We start from the raw sequence: 21,946 nt of genomic DNA, 5'->3' as shown, positions 1-21,946 counted from the left end.
AGAACATTGAAGTGCAGTATAGACCAACTCGTGTTTACAAAAAAACCGTAGCGCCCTTAGCGAACGCCACCGGCGCCGCGCATGCGCGATGGAGTGTGGACCATTAAAATGCGACGTTGTTGGCATCGGTGTGAGTTCCCGTGCTCTTTTTCGCGTTGTAATTGATAATTCTACGTCATCCTGGCAATGTCTGACTACTTGAGTGGGCTGAACAAAATTACTGAGGCTCGTTACATAGCAAAACCTGGCATGAATAATGTGACATACGGCGATTCAATCCGCGTGGACGCCGCAGAGGGTACGCTAAAGCCTGATTCGCATGATGAGATTCCGCTGTCAATTTTCAGTCGCGACTTCGCTCGGGCTGCAAAAGCGTAAACCACACTTGAGAGGGTCGACGTTAATACTGAAAATCGCAAGCAGAATCGAGCCAAGTGAATCAGGCATAACAAGGAGGTGATGGCCACTGGTAACAATGATCATTATCTCCTTGTGTCTACTGTTTACATCCTGCCTGCTTACCGCAACCAACCTTCACACTTTAAAGTCCTATGAGGCCTGTACTTACTTCTTATCGCGATTGCCGGGCTAACGTTTGGCCTGCGGCCGGTGTCGCCTGAAAGAGCAGACGACAAGCAGAAACGTTTGAAAGAGCAGATGACAGTTCGAACGATCAGACGGCCGTTTGAACTTGAAGACGCACTGAATGTAGTCCGCAGGTGGTCTGTTGAACTTGACGGTTTTCCCGTATTCATGTTGAAACAAAACAAACAACTTTGATTACCAGAAGTATTCTTGAATTCAACCCAAAGTGCTTCCTGCCCAAGCAATCGTGGTCCAACGGCATCTAGTTTTCCCTTTTCATGGCACATATCCACGTTCTCGGACGAACCGAGCACATGAAAACTGATCTTCAAACCTTTCTCGACTCTTTTGGGACAGCCCCAGTCGAGGTGTTTCGACGAGAAGGCAGGTTTTTTGTTTGGTTTCCTTCAAAACAACGCAGAAATGCACGACCCGCATGTTGACTTCCGCCCACACCCCCATCACGGAAGTGCGCTTGACGCGCCATGACCGCGCCGTGACTAAACAGAGTTGAGTTCGTGCATATCTTGAAATATCATGGCTTTCGTGAGCCTAGATAACGTTAGGTGTTTCCTCGCAGAGAAGTGTTTTTGCTCTTAATTGCAGTACTGTCAGTGCTATATTAGACATTGCTATTTATATGTATATATATATATATATATACACAGACAGGGTTCCCCAAATAACTTGCACCAAACTTTAAAAAAAAAAAAGAAACGCTCAGTGACAGTGAGATTAACTGTACGTTGTTAGCAAACCTTTTTGAACGTGCAGAATTTTCTTTTCGTGCGCCTGGTTATTTAGTTAATTAAAACTAAGTAGCTATTTTTTGTATTTTTCGGTTAAGAGCCGAGGTGTCGCTTGGAGAGTTGTGGAGCGGTATTGAGAAATACGCAATTAAAATGGTTCCTACATGATTTGCGTTGCAAGCTTCTCTTTTATTAGCCTAAAATAAAAGCCCACAAAATTTCCTTTCCTTTAAGGAAAATATTTAAGCGAACTGACAGGCTAGTCGGTTACACACAACAGAAAAAAAGTCAGTGCGAGAAAGTGTTGTACAAGCTCCTCCAAGAAAAGAACGAAAGTTCTTATCTCGTTCCTTCTCCGTCTTGGAACGAGCTCCCGTTACAAGTTACAAGAGTTCGAAAAGGAATTCGTTCCCGTTACGTTTGTAAGATGAAACGTGTCAGTAAATTAATAGCAGAATTGCGTATTTAACTCAAGTACTGTGCTAGATAATGCGTAAATAAAATAAAGAAAACAAGTGAAAATATATGTGCGTCAAACTACGTTTTAAATTGTGAGAAGAAATAGTGTTCAGGCGAGTTGGTTAGGAAACTTCGCAACGTCAGGGTCACATTTGTTCCAGTTCTTTGTATTCGACTATTTTTCGGACACTGTCCAATACATTGAAATCGGGTTTTGAAATAGGCGATAATAAAAAAAAGCCTAGAGTCGGTGAGAGGTTAAGAGTGAAATGGAAGCTCCTCTCATCTCTCTTCACTTTGGAAGAGCGAACGCTGGAGAGGAAGTAGCCTCATCTCAAGCGTTCACTCCGCTGACGTGGAAATCGAAGGGAGGAGCTCCACTGACTACAAATTTCTACCATATAGTTAAAAAAATTTTAGAATAGATATTAAAAATAAAATTGCCATTCTTTTTTCATTTTTTAAGAAACGTGAGTTCCCGTTGCAGTTCCATTGAAGCAAGATGGAACGGTGGAGGTCTTTCGTTCCGCCAAAATAAACTCGTTCCAAGATGGTTGTTCTTTGCGAAAGAGAAGGTCTTGTAAGAGAAGACAGAACAAAAAAGCATTCCTTTCTGGAATATTTAAATTGCACATGGAAAGTTTTTAGCGATTCATGCTCAACAAATATCGAAATCTCATTAAATTCACCATTTCGTAGAAACCAATATTTCATTGTGGTCCCACAACGTATCGAAAGGCACCCGTTACAGCGGGCAGACGAAACAGACCACAGGCACGGAGTAGACGTAGTCTAAACCTAACGTAGCCGATCGAGCCGACCGAGCGTCAAGCAAATGATGAGAACAGCGTCGGTGCGCAAAGCAGTCTGGGATTGAGTTATTTTTCAGGATTCGCTGTTGTGCATGATGTCATGCCGGGTCCTACGGTAATAAACTTGCAAGCAGTGGGATTCATCGCCTGACAAAATAAAGAAGGAAACACACCCACCCAATTTGAAAAAAAGAAGGATGGTGGGAGAGCGTGACCTTTGTAACCGCGCACAGCTGAGTGCTTATTTTTGCAACAAAAATAAAAATAAATGTTGATTCTTCCAAGAATTACGTAATCGGTGAAACTATATAAAACGAACACGTCTGCCGATATTGCAACTACGTTTGAGAGATTGCCAACGATGCTCACCCTGCAACATTTGGTGTTCTGTCTAAGCGTTTTTGCGGCGTACGCCGACGTAGAGTTTCAAAGCTGGGAGAGACCACCGGACAACAATCCCGACCTGAACAGGAAAGGCCTTGGCCCGATGCAAGATGCATGGGAGGTATGATTTATTTTCACCGAGTATATCAATTTTTGTAACGATATTAGCCATCTGCCTTGTCATGAAGCGATTGTTGTTGTAGTCGAGACCCTGTTTATATTAGTAAGGAGATGGCTTCCGGATGACCTTAGGAATACATGTACCCGAATAATGCCCCTGCTGAAAGCAAACCCCATTGCGCAGTGAAACTACTGCAGTCAATTGCCTTAAAAGTTTATATCTGGAGACCTTTAGTTAGAATTTGTTTTTGTTTTTATTTTTCACTAACGTCTTGCGCTACGATTGGGCGAACTCTGAGCCTTCGGAAATGTATAGTTTTGAACCGTTGGAAAGAACAAAAAAACACATCAGCTCCGGTTTTTTTTTTTTTTTTTGGCAGCGGATATTGGTGTATTGGTTTCTTAGGTGACACGAATTTCAAAGGATGATAGAAGACAACGTGATGATGACAATCCTAAATCAGAAACGAGCTGAATGAAGAATACTGTATGAAGCTAAAACAAAGTTCCCATTAACTGAAGGGCGTGTTTGTATCATTGACTGGCAACAGAAAGCATAACACAAACTTGGGACGTCGTAACTCGTCCCGAGTTTGTTTTATTCTTTCTGTTGCCAGCTAAAATACCGCTGCCATTGTTCTTACTTAAAATCAATATTGATTGTTCCTTCGTTTCTTCCAACAATTTTGTTTATTAATGTTACGGTTACAAGCAGGCACATTCCTTGTAAGCCTTTTTAGTATGCTATTTAGTCCCTCATCGTGTACACACTGGACACTTTTACTCTTCTGGAAAATCAATGGAATGTTTTCACTCGTAGAGGATATGGACAAAAGTGGAGCGTGCATTCCGACGACGTCCATCACAAATTTTTAGGAACGCAACGAAATGTTGTCTCTAGTCTTCTTACCTTTAGCTTAGCTTTGAATAAAACTGTCTTCACATTACGACTTTATTCATACATAAAAAGCTAATCCAGAGGACAGAATTTACTTTAGGTAAATAGAATTACAAAAAAATATTAATATATTTTCAGACAATCAAGGGTACGGCGAACCAGACCTATTATCTCATTTATAGTAGCGGATTGGGGACACAGGCGTATTACAGCAATATGAGATGCCTCCAAGTGCAAACAACTCACCTCAATCAAACATTGAAGAGTGCCAACTACATGTCAAAATGGTACGACACAAAGTCTAAACAAATGTAAGCATTTCCATTGTTTCATAATGTCCTCAATATAAACGGTTTAATAAAATATTCAACCATTTATACATGACATTTTAGTGTCCACTGAAGTGGTCAGTTGCCTTTTCAAAAAACGATAATTATCCGCTTAAGAATTCTAATGAAGTACGATAGAGTGCTCAAATCAATTTAATCGTTAGTCACTAACTTGGTATATATACTATTTCAAACTGTATGCTGGGGCTTAAAAATAAGATGCATACAAAAGTCCAAAAAGCTTTTGATAAGATAGGATTATTATTATGGCAAAATAGTGACATCGCCTGAGTCCCCCATATGCACTTGCGCGGAGCATATATGGGATTACCGTTGTAAATGCACATGGCAACTATTTATTTCGACGACAGTGTACAAGCTGCGAGAACAAGCAAATCCTTATTATACGTGGCAGGTTTAAAGAAACATGTAACAGAGGACGATAATAATCCCTGGAGAAGGGGAACAATTAAGTGGGACAAAGGACAAACACAAATCTCGAAAACACCAAACAAGTGATAAAACCCGTTTGCTCTACTGACGTCTAATCCCTGGTTAGCTCAGTTATTAGAGCGCTCCACTCAAAATCGAGAGGTCCCTGGTTCGATACCAGGACAAGGCGGATTTTTTTCGGTCGCGCACCAGTCACCAAGCTGTGTTCTGGAGATATGTGTTTTTCCTTTGTCCCCATTGTTTCACTTCTCTAAGAATTGTTATCGCGATTCTTGTCCAGCTCTCTTGCACCTTTGCATTGATTGCATTTTCACCATGTAACAGACACCGCTTTAGTCAATAGAAAAGGAGGCGTTTCGACAAGCCAACTACAGTATGGAATCTTCGCAAAATGAGTAACTAAAGCTGACAAGATATATGCTCTCACGAAAACTATATCTCATACGATCTTCGGAACATTAGCATCATGTTACGTGGTATCTAACGAAGAAATGTTAGAAAATATGCAGATGAGTGACTCGTGCTCAATTGTTTATTAAAAAAGTTATTTCGACAGCATGTTTCCCATTATTTCCTTCTTAAGGACCATATGGAGATGAAAATGGCCCGTGATATTCAAACGTAGTTTTTGATTCCCGAAAATGATTTTATTGTGCTTATAAAGCTCATAAAAAAAACTTTTGCGTGTAAACGTGGCGGGACAAAGAGTGACAGAGCCTCTGGAGCATCACAAGCGCGTGCTACGTGCCAGCAATTTGCGTAATGCGTTCCACGCGGTGGCATATGGTTCCAGAACACCTCTCTTTTCCTGCAATAAACCGATCCATAGCCTTTTTTATACTGACAATGCCTGGAAGATCGCCACGAGACGCGGCCGCCGAAATCGAAAAGGTAGAGCGGCAGAAAAGAGGCATGTAACGCGCGCCCCGCTGCGGCAAGACGCCGCAGCATACTTGTCCCGAGCGATGCATTCTCCGCTCTCGCTTCTCGTGTTCCTTGGGCTACCGTTTCTTTTCTCGTCCGGTTTGAAAACCATGTTTCGGGTCCTCGCCGCTGCAAAAGCGGTGCGCTGACTACAGGCTCCCCGGGAAATACTTTGTGCTACCAGATACTACCGTCCAAATCTGCGACCGGGCACTGGGAGCGCTAGTGTCTGTCTCCCTCGAGGAGCTGATAAGCAAGGCACTTCCTTCCTCACCCGATTGAGGGTGTAAAAGTTGGCTCCGTCATCGGACTGCCAAGCTTTGTGAGTGTATGGGAGGCTATTACCGATCTAACCAGCCAGCTTGACTACGCCACCATTGTCGCAATGCATCGAGGGAACTTTAGTCTTTCAGTACGTGCCTGAACCTGGCTGGAGCTCTACACGTTGAGGTGGCTTCACGCATGCGCCGAACGCCTGGTGAGGTGGGTCTGTTCCGTTCGGAGCGCTCATAACATACATTGGAAAGGCCAGAAGGACAAGGCGGTGTGGTGCAGTGGTTAGCATACCTGACCGGTAAATATGAGGCTACAAGTTCGAATTTTGGCTCCCTCTGGGATTTGGTCTTTTGGGCGGCTACATAACGATTATTTCATCAGATCAGTTCAGTGCAGTTCATTTAGTCTAAAAATTTCGACATATGATCCTCGGATGTTCTTCAATAACATAGTGCGTATAGGACACTGATCTTTTTATTATAAGTGCGCGCTAGGTCTGTATCTTGATTGTGTATTGGCGTATGCGCTGTGAAAGTTCGTGTGTTTCTCGCGCACCTCGTACGTTTGTTTACCCCCGAAACGGAATCACGTGCTTTTGTTCTGAACCAATGTCGCCATTTGATTTGATTGGCGTGCTCCTTTTTGCGTTGTATTGCGCGAGCGGCGCATTTTGGAACACTTGCCTCCATACTAAGTCGATAAGTCTGACTTGGCACAAGCGAGAGAAAATGCACCCCCTTTCCCTGAAATATTGCAATACTGCTGCGTAAACGCAAAAAAAAAAAAATCGACAGAAAGGAAAATATGTATGTCGGATAATTTGTTGATTTGTGGCCAGGTGTGGCAGTTATGGGAAGGACGGCGCCTTGTCATTGGGAGCGCACATAAGTCGACAAAACCAGTTCCCTTCCGCTGCTACAGTCGTCTTCATCACCTTGATCAACCGCCTTTTGACTCGATCGCACGCCGCGACCTTCGGCGACGCTAACCTGTAAAAAAATTACAGCGCTCGGTTCCCAAACCCACGGGAGACAAAGTAATACTACTACAAGTGGCGTCACTCATAATACGGGTTGACAGTTGAGGGGTACTGCGACCTTCGATTTTTTAATTTTTTTTTTAAATAAAAACTAGCGCGGAAGCAAAACTGGTTTCATGCTCTTTATTAGATAGGTGACGCGGGCTAATTCTGGCGGTTAATTGGCCAAAGCCCGAAAATCGTCGCACCGCGCCTGTAAGGTGTACAATCTTTACTCACTGAAAGCACAAATGTGATCCTATCAATCAGGTCACGAAAGTAAACAGAAGTTAGTTTCAAAGGGTAGGATAAAAACAAAAATACGTCAAAACGGCACACACCGCTCTCCACGAAAAAACCAAAACGGGCCATTTTCGGAAAACAGACATAACTCGCCGGCTCCCACTTTGAGCTGGCTACAATTGACAAAAGTGGGATATGAAAGCGCAAAATGACGAGGAAGGAAACACGAGGGAGGCAGGAAATAGCGCTCTTTCCTCTCTCCCTCGTATCATCATCGTTTTGTGCTTCAATATCTCTATACGTACAACCAACTAGCCCGCCAGACGATCTTAATGACGAAAATGATCTCACAAAATAAACTTCCAAATGGCAAACAGTCTCATTTATACCTTCTTAAATATAACAATTTCGCATACGTGGCATGTTCATAGAACAACCATGAGCAGAGTGTTTAGGGTTAAGAATCTCACGTTTCTAACATAGTTTTCAAGAATGGTCGGGGTCGCTAATTTTCAGGTGCCTGTGTCTATTTTATTTTGGATGGTATTGTTTTTTTTTTTTTAATACAACATGCCTTTTTTATACTAAAGACAAATAGCTGTTAAATTTAAAAAAAAGATTCTAGCTTCGCGTTTATATAGATAAACATTAAGTTTATCACATATTGCTGAAATAATTGTCGCTAGTCTGAAAATAGGCAAACTGCTAAATGATAGCTTGACGTCGACTTTTGCTTACGCCTCATATTCCTGAATTTTGAGTTTTGGATAGACTAAATACACAATGTCTAAAATATTTAACCGATCTTATTATCTTCCCGCATATTTACACCAAGTGTCTTGTATGTAAACTAGATTTCTACAAATAGTAATTTATCACATCTTGTGCTACAGGAAATCAAAAACAGAATTTGTTCAAGCTGTAAAACAAAAGGATTATAGCATTGAAAATGCTATGCATGTGGGTACGTATCTCATATTTTTCGTAGTAATAATTAAAGCTAACATTGTCATCGCACGATTTTTGGCAAGCGCTGTGCGCTAACCAGTTGTTGCCGGGACGCGCACCATAAGTGCAAGAGCTATTTATTAATTTATTAACCACAGTTTTACTGCCAAGTTGCCAACGGGCCATACGCTGACTGACAGTACTGGTCTTAAATTTTTATTTTCTCTCCATTGATTTAGTTAACCTTACATATGTTAAATGCTGAGGCAGCGTGCAATTATTTTTTTTTAATATTTCCGTAGAGGGTGGGTTTTGTTGTGGTTTACTACAGTGGCATGTTTCTTTAAATAACTTCAGTAGACGCAGAGGGGTTAATATTAGTTTTAATAAATGCCACTGAGCTGATTTCTATCTAACTTTTGGCGGTACACATAAAACCGGTATAACCTTTCCAGAAGCACGATGTCGCTGAAAATATGCCAGTCCCTCACACCACCAAAATGTTGCCATTCAAACCATCATTCTGGTTTGAGGTGTAACATCTTGTTAATCATGTATACGACTACATTGAAACGATTCAACATATTTTCGATATATATGTTGTTGTTTTTGTTTTCAAAATGTACGCATGTTCAGTTATATACAACCCATGAAATAGTGACGCTTTTTTTTCTATGAGATTGTACTTCCATATGTTATGAAATTATTCTTGTAGATTTGATTATACATGTATAGAAAGGCAATGTCTAATGTACATTTGAAACTTTTCTCGCATTACTCTAAAGCCACTAAATGCTTTCAGATTACCTAAACGTACAAGCATTTTTTTTATAATAAAGTCGCAGCGCAGCACTTGAGAGCAATAAAATGGTGGATATCTCCTATTAAAGCAATTCGTGTTACCGTCTAGGAGTTTTTGTTCGCGTGTGCTTGACGTGCGCGCAGCGGTGCTGGTATATGTTTTAATTACAGTTCCTTTCAATCTTTTCAAGAGGTCGCAGGACTTACGTATTGTGCTCGGTTTGACTCTCTTGCTTTAAGACTTCCCCAATTTAAAGCCAAGGCCTAGCGCATAAAGAGTCACTTTTGACAAACACGGGCAAGCTGGCGCTCCTCGCATAATTTGAGACGTACCATTCTTGCTGGAGTGCTTGTTCAGCGAGAGCACGATTCGTAACAGCGATCTCGTGTTACTTTGTAAGTTGAAGTGTAAGCGGATAATCGATTACTGTTTATATCTTAAATCCTTCTTGCAATTTCTTCCATTCCCTACGTAGTTTACGTGTAGGGTATGGGGAACAGAAAGTATGTAATACTAAAGGCTGGGGTAAGAAGCTATTAGATATTTGTAGTAGACAGAAGAAAAACGAGTGGCAGTTAACTTCTAATGGTATCAACTTCCAATGCCGGGGTATGAGGAAAATGTCCAAAAAAGAAGTTATGCCATTCAAGACAGAGGGATAGCTGCGCACAAATGCTACATAGAAAACTTTTTTATTTCATTATTATTCGGGGCGTGCACGTGAAAGATTTCCGCCACCAACTTCCACGAACCAGAAAGCTCAATAGCGTCTTCACCTCGGTACATTGGTTCGACGGCCTTAGTCTAAAGGCTCTGTTATACTTCAACGTTGAGCGAGGCGAGCGCAAGTAGCGCAGCGTAGCGCAGCGTAGCGCAGCGCAGCGCAGCGTAGCGAAGCGTAGCGCAGCGTAGCTCATCGTAGCACAGCGTAGCACAGCGTAGCTCAGCGTAGCACAGCGTAGCGCAGCGTAGCACAGCGTAGCGCAGAACGCTCTCGTTTCATTGGACGGCGTGCAGCAACTGGATATCTGCGACCAATCAATGTCTGTGTGCGCTGCGTTTCGCCGCGCTTGCTACACTCGACGTCGGCATATAACAGCGCCTGAAATGATCAGCGCAATACACTATTTTCAAACGTTCACCACAGCAGCATTGGCCGTCGCCATTTTTTGAGCACGAAGCGTACGATTTAATCCGAGTCCTCGCCGAACGCTGATGAAGAGCTCGTGTTTAATATGAGCTCAGAGCACGTGCTAAAAAAACTGCGTACTGAGATACTTGACCCAGCAGCTATAAGTGTGCAAACTTTTAAAAGGGTTCTATTATTCTTGGGTGCACACTAATTTTCTTTGTTCTTTACTTTTTTTGTCTAATTGCTGACACTGTTTATTGTTGACTGCAATTTTACCTGCTTGTGACATTTATTTTTTCATTTTCCACTGTATTACCTTGGGCGTTAATGCCACACGCCAGGTTCTGCCTAAAACCCGATCCGTGCGAACGGTGTCGAGCTCACAATGTACCACTAATTCAAAAACAAAAAAAAATACATTTCTCTAATCTTTTTCTCCCAAGACCAGCCTCAGCGTAAACCCACATCACGAAATGGAGTCTGCTATAATCTCGATTTCAACTTCATCTGTGTATCAAGCAGCTGCCGCCTAGATCACAAGGAATGTTGGCGAGGACCCTCGAGTGGACATTCCGAAAAATACGTGTCATTCGACAATTCCTTTTGTTATATATTGAGGTCAATACGAGGTGCTATCGTCTATGAATGTGAGTATAATGAAATGATGTCACATACCACGGCAAATTATATTTTAAAAAAAACGTTTTCGATTCGCAAAAAGAAAGCTATTTCATTTGTTAAATAAGTTGGCTCCAATTCACGCTGTGAAGGTGCTTGGACAGCAAAGCTGTGGTATCACCTGCAATGATTGCCCACTGCACGATGCACCAACTCATGTTCACAAACAAAAGGGAGCACCCCTACCGGACGCCACCGGCGCCGCGCATGCGCGATGTTGTGCGGGCGAGAAGCTCGCCGTCGCCCATAAACAAACCATTGGAACGCGATGTTGTCGGCGTCGGTGTGAGTCGCCTTGCCCTTTTTCGCGTTCGAACTGTTGATTCTACCTCTTCCTGTCAATGTCTGACTACTTAAGCGGCCTCAACAAAATTACCGAGGCTCGTTACACCGTAAAACTTCGCGTGAATAATGTGACACGCGGCGATCCATTCTGCGTGGCCGCGGCAGAATGTACGCTAAAGCCTGATCGCATGATGAGATTTCGCTCGCAATTTTCAGTCGCGACGTTGCTCGGGCTGCAAAAGCCTGAACCGTAGTTGCGATGGTCGACGTCGATACTGAAAATCGCAAGCAAAATCAGACCGAGAGAATCAGGCCTAATAAGTCGGTGATGGCCACTAATTAGAATGATCAACATCTTGTATCTACTGTTTACATCGAGCCTGCTTACCAACCTTCAAAGTTAAGTCTTTTGAGGACTGCACTTACTTCGAATCGCAAGTACCGGGCCAGCATTAGGTCTACGGGCTCGGATCGTCTAATAGAGCAGACGACAAGCAGAGACGTTCGAAAGAGCAGACAGCAGTTCGAACGATCAGTCGTCCGTTTGAACATGAAGACGCACTGGACGTAGTCTGCAGGTGGTGCGTACAACTTGACGGTTTTCCGGCGTTCATGTTGGAACAAAACAAATAAATCTGATGACCACAAGTATCTGTGAATTCAATCCAAAGTGCTTCCCGCCGAAACAATCGTGGTCCGACGGCGTCTGGTTTTTCCTTTTCACGGCACAGATCCACGTTCTCGGACGAACCGAGCACATAAAAACTGACCTTCAAACCTTTCTTGACTCTTTTGGTACAGCCCCAGCCGCGTTGTTTTGACGAGAGGGCAGGTTTTTGTCTGGTTCCTTTCAAAAGAACGCAAGAATACATGTCTCACATGGAGACTTCTGCCCACAGCCCCAGACCGGAAGTGCGCCCGATGCGCCACCACCGCGCCCTGACGTAACAGAGATGAGTTCGTGTATATGAGACCATTTTAATGGGAAAGCATTAAGTGGTCCTATGAAGCAAAGCCGGCGTTGCCTGTAACCGTCTAGCAGCGAAACGGCAGCTAATTTCCCTTAAACAGCGACGGGTCACGTGGCTCTATGGCAACGGCGTCATCGTTGCTGAGAAGCCAGCCGAACTACTGGCGGCGCAGCGGGTTGGGGGGGGGGGGGACGCGGGTATGCGTAGTCAACCGGTACCTTAAGGTCGTCCTAGACGCGCTCTGGTCGTCGTTCTAGACGTCGTCCTCTAGGTCTTGTTCTAGACGTTGTCCTAGATGTCATCCTTTAGGTCGTCCTGGAGGTCGTCCTAAAAGTCGTCCTAGACGTCGTTCTTGACGTCGTCCTTCAGGTCGTCAACGTCGTCCTCTAGGCGTCGTTTTCAACGACGTCCTAGACGTCGTCCCCTAGGCGTAGTTCTCAACGTCGTCCTTAAGTTCGTGCTAGGCGTCGTCCTTGAAAACGACGTCCTAAACTTTCATACCTGTAGAAACATTGTTCGAAAACATTTCACCCGCAAGACTATTACTCTCTCCGTGACCGGTGGATTGCCCGAACCACAAGAAACGTGCAAACCACAAAAAGGTAGACGCTTAAGTAGGATCGAATGGCCCATTTAAATGGATAAATAAGCGTTTCAATCAATCAATTAAACAGACACTACAACAAAATTTGAACGCTTATTTCTTGCTCTCTTCGCGTTCAAGGGAGCATTATCACATTTCTTGTTGAAAACGACACAAAAAAGAATTTTAAAACAAATTGAACGATTAGCACGGAGCACCCGGTGGATGTCGCTTACGCCTCGTTTGTTGTGCCCGTCTAGGAACCTTTACAGGTAGTGACGATAAATGAGGAATTGTACTAGACCATTTCCGCAGCCCGCTAGGCACCCGGATAGCGCTCCGTAATCCGCCACAAGACTTTGAACTACGCAGACAAGGTTGGCGGAGCGCAGGCGCAGCAGCGGCGTTCTCTTCACGGATACCGTAGCGGAGGAGAAAAACGGTCGGCTACAATTCCCAACTGTCTCGCTTCCTGCCACCACGAGAGAAGAGCGGAAGGAGGAACTTCCCTCTCCCCAAGACTTTCTTTTGTGTGTCCAAGGCATCGCTATTATCCCTCTACAAGATTATAGAAGAATAACCCATTTACTGAAAATTCACATAAATGCAGCAATGGGGTTTGTTGCGGTGGCCCGATTGCTGGTGTCCTTCGGCCACCCTGGGGGCTGAAACGGCTTTCTGTCTTTCTTCTTGGACCAAGTTCCCCGCTTTTAACACAGTCTCGGGTTTTCTACATCATGATCAACATCCACCAGCTCGCCTGCGCAGTCACTGTTTTTTTTTGTTTTTTTTTTTTTTATTTAGGACATCTCGACGTCAGCCTCGCCGCAGCTTTGCTCGTCCCAGACAATCTAAGACAGGATTGCGGCAATGTCACGTGCTCTCCGTTGGCTGCTCTCGGAGCGCTTCCCAGAGTGGGCGTTTATAACAAAAAATACAGTCATCAGGCTCAAAAGACAAAAGTGCGAATGTCATTTATGAATATTGTGGATCATAGTCAGCTTATTTCTGAACACGGCGGCTATATTTCAAATTTCGTTGAAGTATCCCTTTAACAATGTAGACTAAACGTTTAATCAGTAATTCTCCACATGAACGCCAAAACAACGGAGGAGTGCGATATCTGTTAAAATGTTTCGGGTATTCTTGTCAAAGCCAAATTTGGGGGTTTTACGTGCCAAACCAACGACGGGCATCTGGCACGCCCCAGCGGAGGACTGAGGATTAATTTCGACCACCTGGGGATCTTTTGACGTGCAACCGAAAGCTCGGTTACACGGCGCCTTCTCCGCAATAAGCCTCCGTCAGATTGCGGGTCGGGTATTCTTGTAAACCAACTTGCGTCCTCCATGATTCAATAGAGTACAGCCGAATTCAAACCGTTAAATCTCCAGCTTGTTGTCTGTAGTATCTAAGGTTTCTAACACTGGTGACATAAGCAAGTTCAACAGGTTTGCAAAGACGGTCCGACCGGAACTCGCTTGGAACATAAGTAGCACTTATTGTTTGTGCACAACGAAAGGATCTATACCGTACTACGGGTTTTACTTGAGCTAGTTGGTACATACTTGAATATGGTCAGCTGAACAATTACAAATTAGAAAAAACCGTGAGAGAAAATACATACACACCGCTGACTATCAACTTGCTGCCTTTAATACTTCGTCTTCCTTTTTTTCCCCTTTTACTACAGCTAGTGATGACAGCCACCCGCCATGTCCGCGCGATGCCCCCATCAGGGTGTTATGCGGCTCGTGCCACGTCCCAAGTATTGTTTTTCTTTCGGGTGGATTGTGATAGACGGGGTGCTTACACACAGTTGAGCACTGTCTTCGATGGCCAGAGCTTCAATTAGTTCACGTGCATATGCGTTCCGGTGCCGCCCTATAATGGTGATGTTGTTAAAATTAGGAGAGCACTTGCAGGACCGGCAATGTGCAGAAAGATGTCCTGCCGATGTTCCTTTAACAGAAGCCGCGTGCTCCCTAGCTCGATCATTCACACACCGCCCCGTTTGCCCTATGTAACACCTGCCACAGGAAAGCGGTATGTTGTACACAACGCCGCTTCGGCACGGGGTGTATTGCGTCCTGTGAGCAATTGTGCATTGCTTCTTCTCTTGATTCGTTTTGCGATTAGTTCTCCGGCACATGGAGTAGGCCTTGTTTGGTGCCGAGCACACAACCCGAATATCATGCCTCTCGGCAATCTTTTTGAGGTTGTGTGTGAGACCATGGATGTAGGGTATGATAGCTACGTTCCTTCGATTTGTAGCTTGCGATGAAACCTCATACCCTGCATGCTCGCGTTTCAACTTCTGGCAAATGGTTTCCGAGACGGTTACCAGGAGAGATTCCGGATAACCAGACTCACGTAGACGTTTCATCTGTGTTTCGAAACTTGGTTCAAGTTGATGGTGACATGATTTCTTTAAGGTGGAAATAAGAGCGGTTGTTGCAACACTCCTTTTGATGATTTTCGAATGCCCCGAGTTGTATGGAAGAAACCCTTGGCACGAGCGCGGCTCATATCTCCAGCACGCATGGCCTTTTTTAAATTGAAGCACCAGGTCAAGGAACCTGATGGATTTTTCAACGGGTAATTCATACGTGAAATCCAATTCGGGGCAACATTCGGGGAACATTTCTAGTTATATGAGCACGCCTTCTTTATGCTTTTCGTCTCTCGCCCCGCAAGCGCTCACCGACCTTATCGCCACTACTACGTGCCAAGGCCGGTTGCTTGCGCGGAGCATTAAAAAGAAGATTATTCTGGATGACATTCGGGAGTTCTTCGGGATGATACAACCATCCCAGGCGCACGCCATGCGAGTGACCAAGATTCTTCGCTCAGAAACATGGCGCCAGCAGCGAATGTTAACTGACTTTCTACGGGTCCAATGTTCAGACTACAACGTCTTCAGGTATCATATGTCGGTGACAAGACGCTCAACGGAGACCATCTGGAAAAGTCGGTTTCTCCCCTATTTGAAGTTCCATCTGGCAAGGGAGGCCAATCAGGTTCCCCAGAGACAGCCACTTCAAATGATTGAAGATGTGGATCTTTCTGCCAAGGCCAAGCAAGTTCTTGAGCAAGGCCCGAAGTTTGCTCTACAACCACGGCTGGAACCCATCGACAAAGTGGTCCTAGTCAGGACCATCGCTTCCAGAACTCACGACGAAAAAACGGCACATATCATCAGTGAAGGAATCGACTGCCTAGAAAACCAGAAACGTCAGAGAACCCCGACCTCCCCTGGCATAAGCTTTGGAGCAACGATACAGGAGCTACGAAGCAAAGATCTTAGGTTGTGTGTGTCGGATAAAGAAGGTGGCTTTGTCGTCCTGGATTCTGGGTCATATGGTGAGAAAGCCTTAGCTGCTATGAAGACAAACTTCATCCAGGTTGATGGCAGGAACAGCAGAGAATCAAAACGGACCGTAACACGGACTCTCGAGAGGAATGAGCTTAGCAGCCTGGCCACCAAAGTTAAAACAACGAAAGAAGGTAATCTTGAGGTTTTTTTCTCGGCCAAGACACATAAGGAGGACATCCCTTTTCGTGCCATAATTTCGGAAAGGGGAACCTGGCAGGCGCACATTTCGACCTATTTAGCCAAGCATTTATCTCAATTACAGTTCAAAGACCCCTACAAAATTCAGAACTCACAACAACTAATTTCCTTTCTACAGGAAAATGGAAAAGATGTGACCTCTGGCTTTTCTATTGACGTAAAAGACATGTATTATTCAATTCCACACGCAAGCATCATGCCAATTCTACGGGACAGCATTGAGAAGCAAGGAGTGTCACCTTTTCAAAATGCGGCCGGAGTGAACGTTGATTCCTTTTTGGAACTGTTAGGGTGCTACCTGACAGCTACAGTCGTGTCACATGAAGGCCAGGCATATGTACAGAAAAGTGGAGTATGTATTGGATCCCGGGTAGCTCCTCACCTCTGCGATGTATATTTGGCAACGTGCGGAAGGAACATTGAAAGAAAACTAAAGGATACCAGAATCAAGGCCATCTTCCGATATGTCGATGACTTTTTTATTCTGTGCAACACTGAAGTGAATGAAGAAGAGGATGGGTGCAAAGCAAAAGTTATACAGTGCTTCCAAGAATGTTGCCCCGAATTGGATTTCACGTATGAATTACCCGTTGAAAAATCCATCAGGTTCCTTGACCTGGTGCTTCAATTTAAAAAAGGCCATGCGTGCTGGAGATATGAGCCGCGCTCGTGCCAAGGGTTTCTTCCATACAACTCGGGGCATTCGAAAATCATCAAAAGGAGTGTTGCAACAACCGCTCTTATTTCCACCTTAAAGAAATCATGTCACCATCAACTTGAACCAAGTTTCGAAACACAGATGAAACGTCTACATGAGTCTGGTTATCCGGAATCTCTCCTGGTAACCGTCTCGGAAACCATTTGCCAGAAGTTGAAACGCGAGCATGCAGGGTATGAGGTTTCATCGCAAGCTACAAATCGAAGGAACGTAGCTATCATACCCTACATCCATGGTCTCACACACAACCTCAAAAAGATTGCCGAGAGGCATGATATTCGGGTTGTGTGCTCGGCACCAAACAAGGCCTACTCCATGTGCCGGAGAACTAATCGCAAAACAAATCAAGAGAAGAAGCAATGCACAATTGCTCACAGGACGCAATACACCCCGTGCCGAAGCGGCGTTGTGTACAACATACCGCTTTCCTGTGGCAGGTGTTACATAGGGCAAACGGGGCGGTGTGTGAATGATCGAGCTAGGGAGCACGCGGCTTCTGTTAAAGCAACATCGGCAGGACATCTTTCTGCACATTGCCGGTCCTGCAAGTGCTCTCCTAATTTTAACAACATCACCATTATAGGGCGGCACCGGAACGCATATGCACGTGAACTAATTGAAGCTCTGGCCATCGAAGACAGTGCTCAACTGTGTGTAAGCACCCCGTCTATCACAATCCACCCGAAAGAAAAACAATACTTGGGACGTGGCACGAGCCGCATAACACCCTGATGGGGGCATCGCGCGGACATGGCGGGTGGCTGTCATCACTAGCTGTAGTAAAAGGGGAAAAAAAGGAAGACGAAGTATTAAAGGCAGCAAGTTGATAGTCAGCGGTGTGTATGTATTTTCTCTCACGTTTTTTTCTAATTTGTAATTGTTCAGCTGACCATATTCAAGGGTCTATACCAAATGATTGACCAAAAGAAAAAAAATCAAGAGGACACTTCAGAAGCCCCTAAAAAAAGTCATTTTTAAACAGTTCAGTTTTGACACGCGTGTAAAAAAAAGTAAAAAAATTTAAACAACACTGACGGCGCGAGATTAACTTTTTTTTTTTTTAGTTTTGCGCACAAAGTTTATGACGTCACGGAATGGTCATACGCTCTCTCAACCTCATCGTGATGGTCAAGCCGATCCACCTTTCTTTCACGCGCCCCAAAATGCCGAGAAAGAATACAAGCGGAAAGGAGGCGACTACTGACTCAATCGCGTCTCGCACCGTCGATATTAATCAAAATTGTTTGTTTCCTGTAACATAATTTTTCGACACGCATGACCCAACCTGACTGAAGTTTCCTTTTTTTTTTTTTCTTGAGGAGGACGACACAAATAAGTTCCAGAAATTCGATTTGTGAGTAATACAGCTTGGCTCTTATAGACCACTTTAAAAAGTCACGTGACGATTATTAAAGGGTCGGAGCCACTGCACAATGGCGGAGCGACTGCATCGGGGAACGTGCAAGTCTTTCCATAAGATAGCGAACATCGGAGCGCGGCCAACACTCCGAGCCGACGAGCCAATCAAACAGCGTCGAAATTGCAACGTCACTGCGATCATCACCTTTTTAGTGATGTGTTTTCTCCAGTGTGCCGCGACGTTGAGGTTTTACTCCGCCATTGTGATGGGATTTCACAGCTGCCAACAGAGTGCCGTATTTTGAAAGGGGTCTATTCAACATCTTAGTTTAAAACAGCACGACAAAACAAGGAGAAAGTAAAGACGAGACCGACTACAGCACTGTCTTCTGTCTCGTCTTTACTTTGTCCTTTTGTCGCGCTGTTTTAAACCAACATTCTCCATGAACCGACTAGCCCAAACATACATTTGAGCGATATTTTCAAAGTCGTTCCACCCTTAGTACAAATTCAAACATTTTACGAGTCACGTGGCGTCCAGGAACCGACAAATAAGCGTTCAATGAGTAAAAAACGTGCCAAAGGGCGGGAGAATTCATTGAAGCAAGGGGCGAAAAGTGCAAAAAGTTTACTCCGACTTGACACAACAACGGTATAAAAAATAGACGTTTCCCTATGTATGTGGCATCTTAGAATGAACTGACACGAGTGATGCGAGAGCCCTCTTATACACAAGTGAAAGGCCAATAGACTTTCCAGTACTTATCACCTAGGCTAAAAATGCCGGGTCATTGGGATGTGGACGCATACGCGTCGTCTGATATTCCGGAGAAGAAAGCAACTGCGCGTGCTCAGAACGCGTTCCACAACTTGGGATGGCAGCGCGCAGAAGGTGATTATTGGAAGGATCTATACACATTTGCAAGTACGAGCTCTGGGAGCCGCCATCTTGCTGCTGGTGTGGGTAAAGTGTCTGATAGCCAAGCATTGCTGAAGCGTACCCGCAGTTTCCAGACTGGCGCCAAAACAAAGCGTTTTCAGTCCACGGTGATCAGAGTAGCTTCTGAAGTGCGGCTGCTTGAAAACGTCCTTAGGATGCGTCGCTGTCGGGGAGGCAGGCAGGTTTGCAAACTACCGCGAATTTCGCCCTATGCGGAAACTTTTATACTCACACCAGGGTCTAGAGCGGCCCGTATGAGATCAACGGTTCGTGAATATTGTCAAGCATCCCAAAAGGTCAAAGTAAAGCGCAAAAAAAAAAAAGCCGGGAACTGAAATCGCCTAGATTCAAAGACAGTACCCACTCAGCACGCACCTGGCAAAGAATAGCAGTTCTAACGGTTGTGTAGCTACCATGTTCGTCCAATGCTAAAATTAAAACATATTGACTGGAAGGAAGCGCCGAAAGACAGGGACAAAAGAAGTAGGTAACAACGACACTTCTGTCCCTGTCTTTCGGCGCTTCCTTCCAGTCATGAACAACCAACTAGCCCAACTTAACATTCTGTTAAAACATATTCCTATTGTGTTCTTTGTTTTCTTTTTTGCCCCGACTAAACTAGGAAAGAAAATAAAGACATAAATGAAGTAGGTAATCAAGGCAGCATTAGGCCGGAAAACAGAACTAGTTATGAAATATATATATATGAACCTCCTGGTCCGAATTTCATGGGCCATGAAGCTTGGAGATCTGAATTCGGTGCCACCCGGCTACAGCCAATTCGGTGCCACCCGGCTGCAGCTTCTGTTAAGAAAACCTGATATGAAATATACGACAGCCGATTGGCATAATGTAGTGCAACGCCCCTAATACAAGGATAGAAACAGTTTTCGTAGCTGAGACCAGCGTTCAATTCGTTTGATCTTAGTATTCTATTTCTACTTAGACAAAAACCACGAATAAAAGATTAGGCTTCGGTTTTTCTGATGTTATGACCAGCTCATTATCTTAACTCTACTTGTAGAAATCTATTCAACTGAGGAAAATAAAACTCCTTATTGCATGTAGACCGGGGGAACAGACGGCAGCCATCGTGCTCAAGTTTTGTTTTGATTTTAATAATCAGTCCTATATCGAAAGTGCGGCTTAATAAACTCGATCGGATTATAAACACCACGACACCGGTGATATATGGTTAATTAAAGATCGCAAAAACTCGCAGGAAGAGCTACACTGGGTAACATAAAGCCTTAACTCGCCACCAATTTCAATTGAAGTGCTCAGTACCCTACGTTTGAAAACATATGTAAACAATTACACTGTGTTTGTGAAAATTAAATCTCATTTTTATTTCGTTCCTGTGCAAAGTTCAAAAGGTGTTCCTTCGTTCTTTCTTTATTCAACATGCTCAAGTTGGGGCGAACTTGTAGTTATATTTTTTGCCTTTAAAACGGTTGTTTTTAATTTTTTGTCATAAGCGAACTTTTATATTCTAAAATGCCCTTTGTCTTAAAATATCGCTTTGTCTTTCTTTTCCAGCTTGTGAACTCTGGCTAAGGGAAGATTGGGTAAAGAAAAATGTGTCGATTCCCGAAGTACAGATGGAAGAAAGTGAGAAAAAAGAGGAGGAGTCTGGGAACAAGAATAGGACAACGTATTTGTACGATTCCTTATTTAAGCAACTTCCGTCCAGCTGCCGATACGCATTTCTTCTTAACTGTGGATATCCGAAATCCCGAATTTATGACAAGGAAATCTGTGACAAGATGAATGAAGAAGAAAATGGTGCATCAGGTGACACAAACGGAAGTCACTAACACAATAATGTCAGCAAATACGCTTCCCGGGTCTGTATCGGACCTCGCGCTCCAACCATCAACCACGTGCTTTTCGAGGTAGCTTTTGGTTTTTGGTTGCTCCGTGAATGTGAACCGGTGCAGTATCTAAGGGAGCCATGGAAACACTGAAAAAATGTATTTTACAAGAGCAGGAAGCAGCACGACACTTTACCGCCGGATATCTCGAGAAGAAATCTTACTGCTTGCATTTTCGAAAACTACGACTAGTGTTAAAAAAGCATACTTCAGCACTGAATACCTTTGAAAGAATTGGTGTCGGTCTTATAACAATAAAAATGTGTGAAAATGTCGAAGCATTTTTTTAATTACCATTTGTGACTTAAAACGAGTTGCTGTGATTAAAACAAGGGGGACTGCGTTTCTGCGGCGGTTGACTGCAGACTACGGCCAAACGTCGAATTGCAATAGCATTACGTGTCTTCTACGAAGGCAATATGCCACTGATTAAGTTAGGAGAAAACTTATAGAGGGTCAGTGGTGCAGAGACTTGGGGGGGGGGGGGGGGGGGAGGGCGGGAGATTAAAGCCCTTCTGCACCCCCCCCCCCCCCCCCCTCCCCGAGAGCCGTTCTTTTTTCTTTTTTTTTTTCTTGTTCTCTTTTTCCTAGACATTGAAGTTTGGTAGGGTGAGCAAAAAGAAGTAATTTCTGCCTGATAGTTGGGAACGTTTTCCAAAATTTAGACTGCTCAATTCACTCGCTATCACCATCGGAGTGTGAGATATTTCTAAGAACATGCCATACCTCATTAGAGCAAGCAGCATGGATTTGTAGTACTTTCTTTAGTACCACTGAAAAAGGGTGTATATGAAAATGGTTTTGACCAACTGTTCGCATGGTAGAAAAATTA

General features: G+C 44.0%; 1 protein-coding gene across 1 annotated transcript; it reads left to right on the top strand.

Annotated features, from left to right (window-relative positions):
- The first annotated feature begins 2,966 nt into the window (after positions 1 to 2,966).
- LOC121837943 lies at positions 2,967 to 21,057 on the top strand. The gene is made up of 5 exons (XM_042293851.1): positions 2,967 to 3,110; positions 4,146 to 4,318; positions 8,144 to 8,214; positions 10,576 to 10,779; positions 20,780 to 21,057. The coding sequence occupies exons 1-5, from the start codon at positions 2,967 to 2,969 to the stop codon at positions 21,055 to 21,057; spliced, it is 870 nt and encodes a 289-aa protein (XP_042149785.1).
- Positions 21,058 to 21,946: the final 889 nt, after the last annotated feature.

The sequence above is a fragment of the Ixodes scapularis genome, unplaced genomic scaffold (genome assembly GCF_016920785.2).
Source record: "Ixodes scapularis isolate PalLabHiFi unplaced genomic scaffold, ASM1692078v2 PGA_scaffold5__190_contigs__length_132052651, whole genome shotgun sequence".
Taxonomy (NCBI): domain Eukaryota; kingdom Metazoa; phylum Arthropoda; class Arachnida; order Ixodida; family Ixodidae; genus Ixodes; species Ixodes scapularis.
Note: the sequence above shows the minus strand (reverse complement) of the source record. Positions and strands in the feature narration are given on the sequence as shown.

Excerpts from the sequence above, each read along its gene's own strand:
- LOC121837943 (XM_042293851.1), top strand. The coding sequence starts at position 2,967 with ATGCTCACCCTGCAACATTTGGTGTTCTGTCTAAGCGTTTTTGCGGCG. Across the intron at positions 4,319-8,143 it reads GACACAAAGTCTAAACAAAT|GAAATCAAAAACAGAATTTG; the intron begins GTAAGCATTTCC and ends CTTGTGCTACAG. Across the intron at positions 8,215-10,575 it reads TGAAAATGCTATGCATGTGG|ACCAGCCTCAGCGTAAACCC; the intron begins GTACGTATCTCA and ends TTTTCTCCCAAG.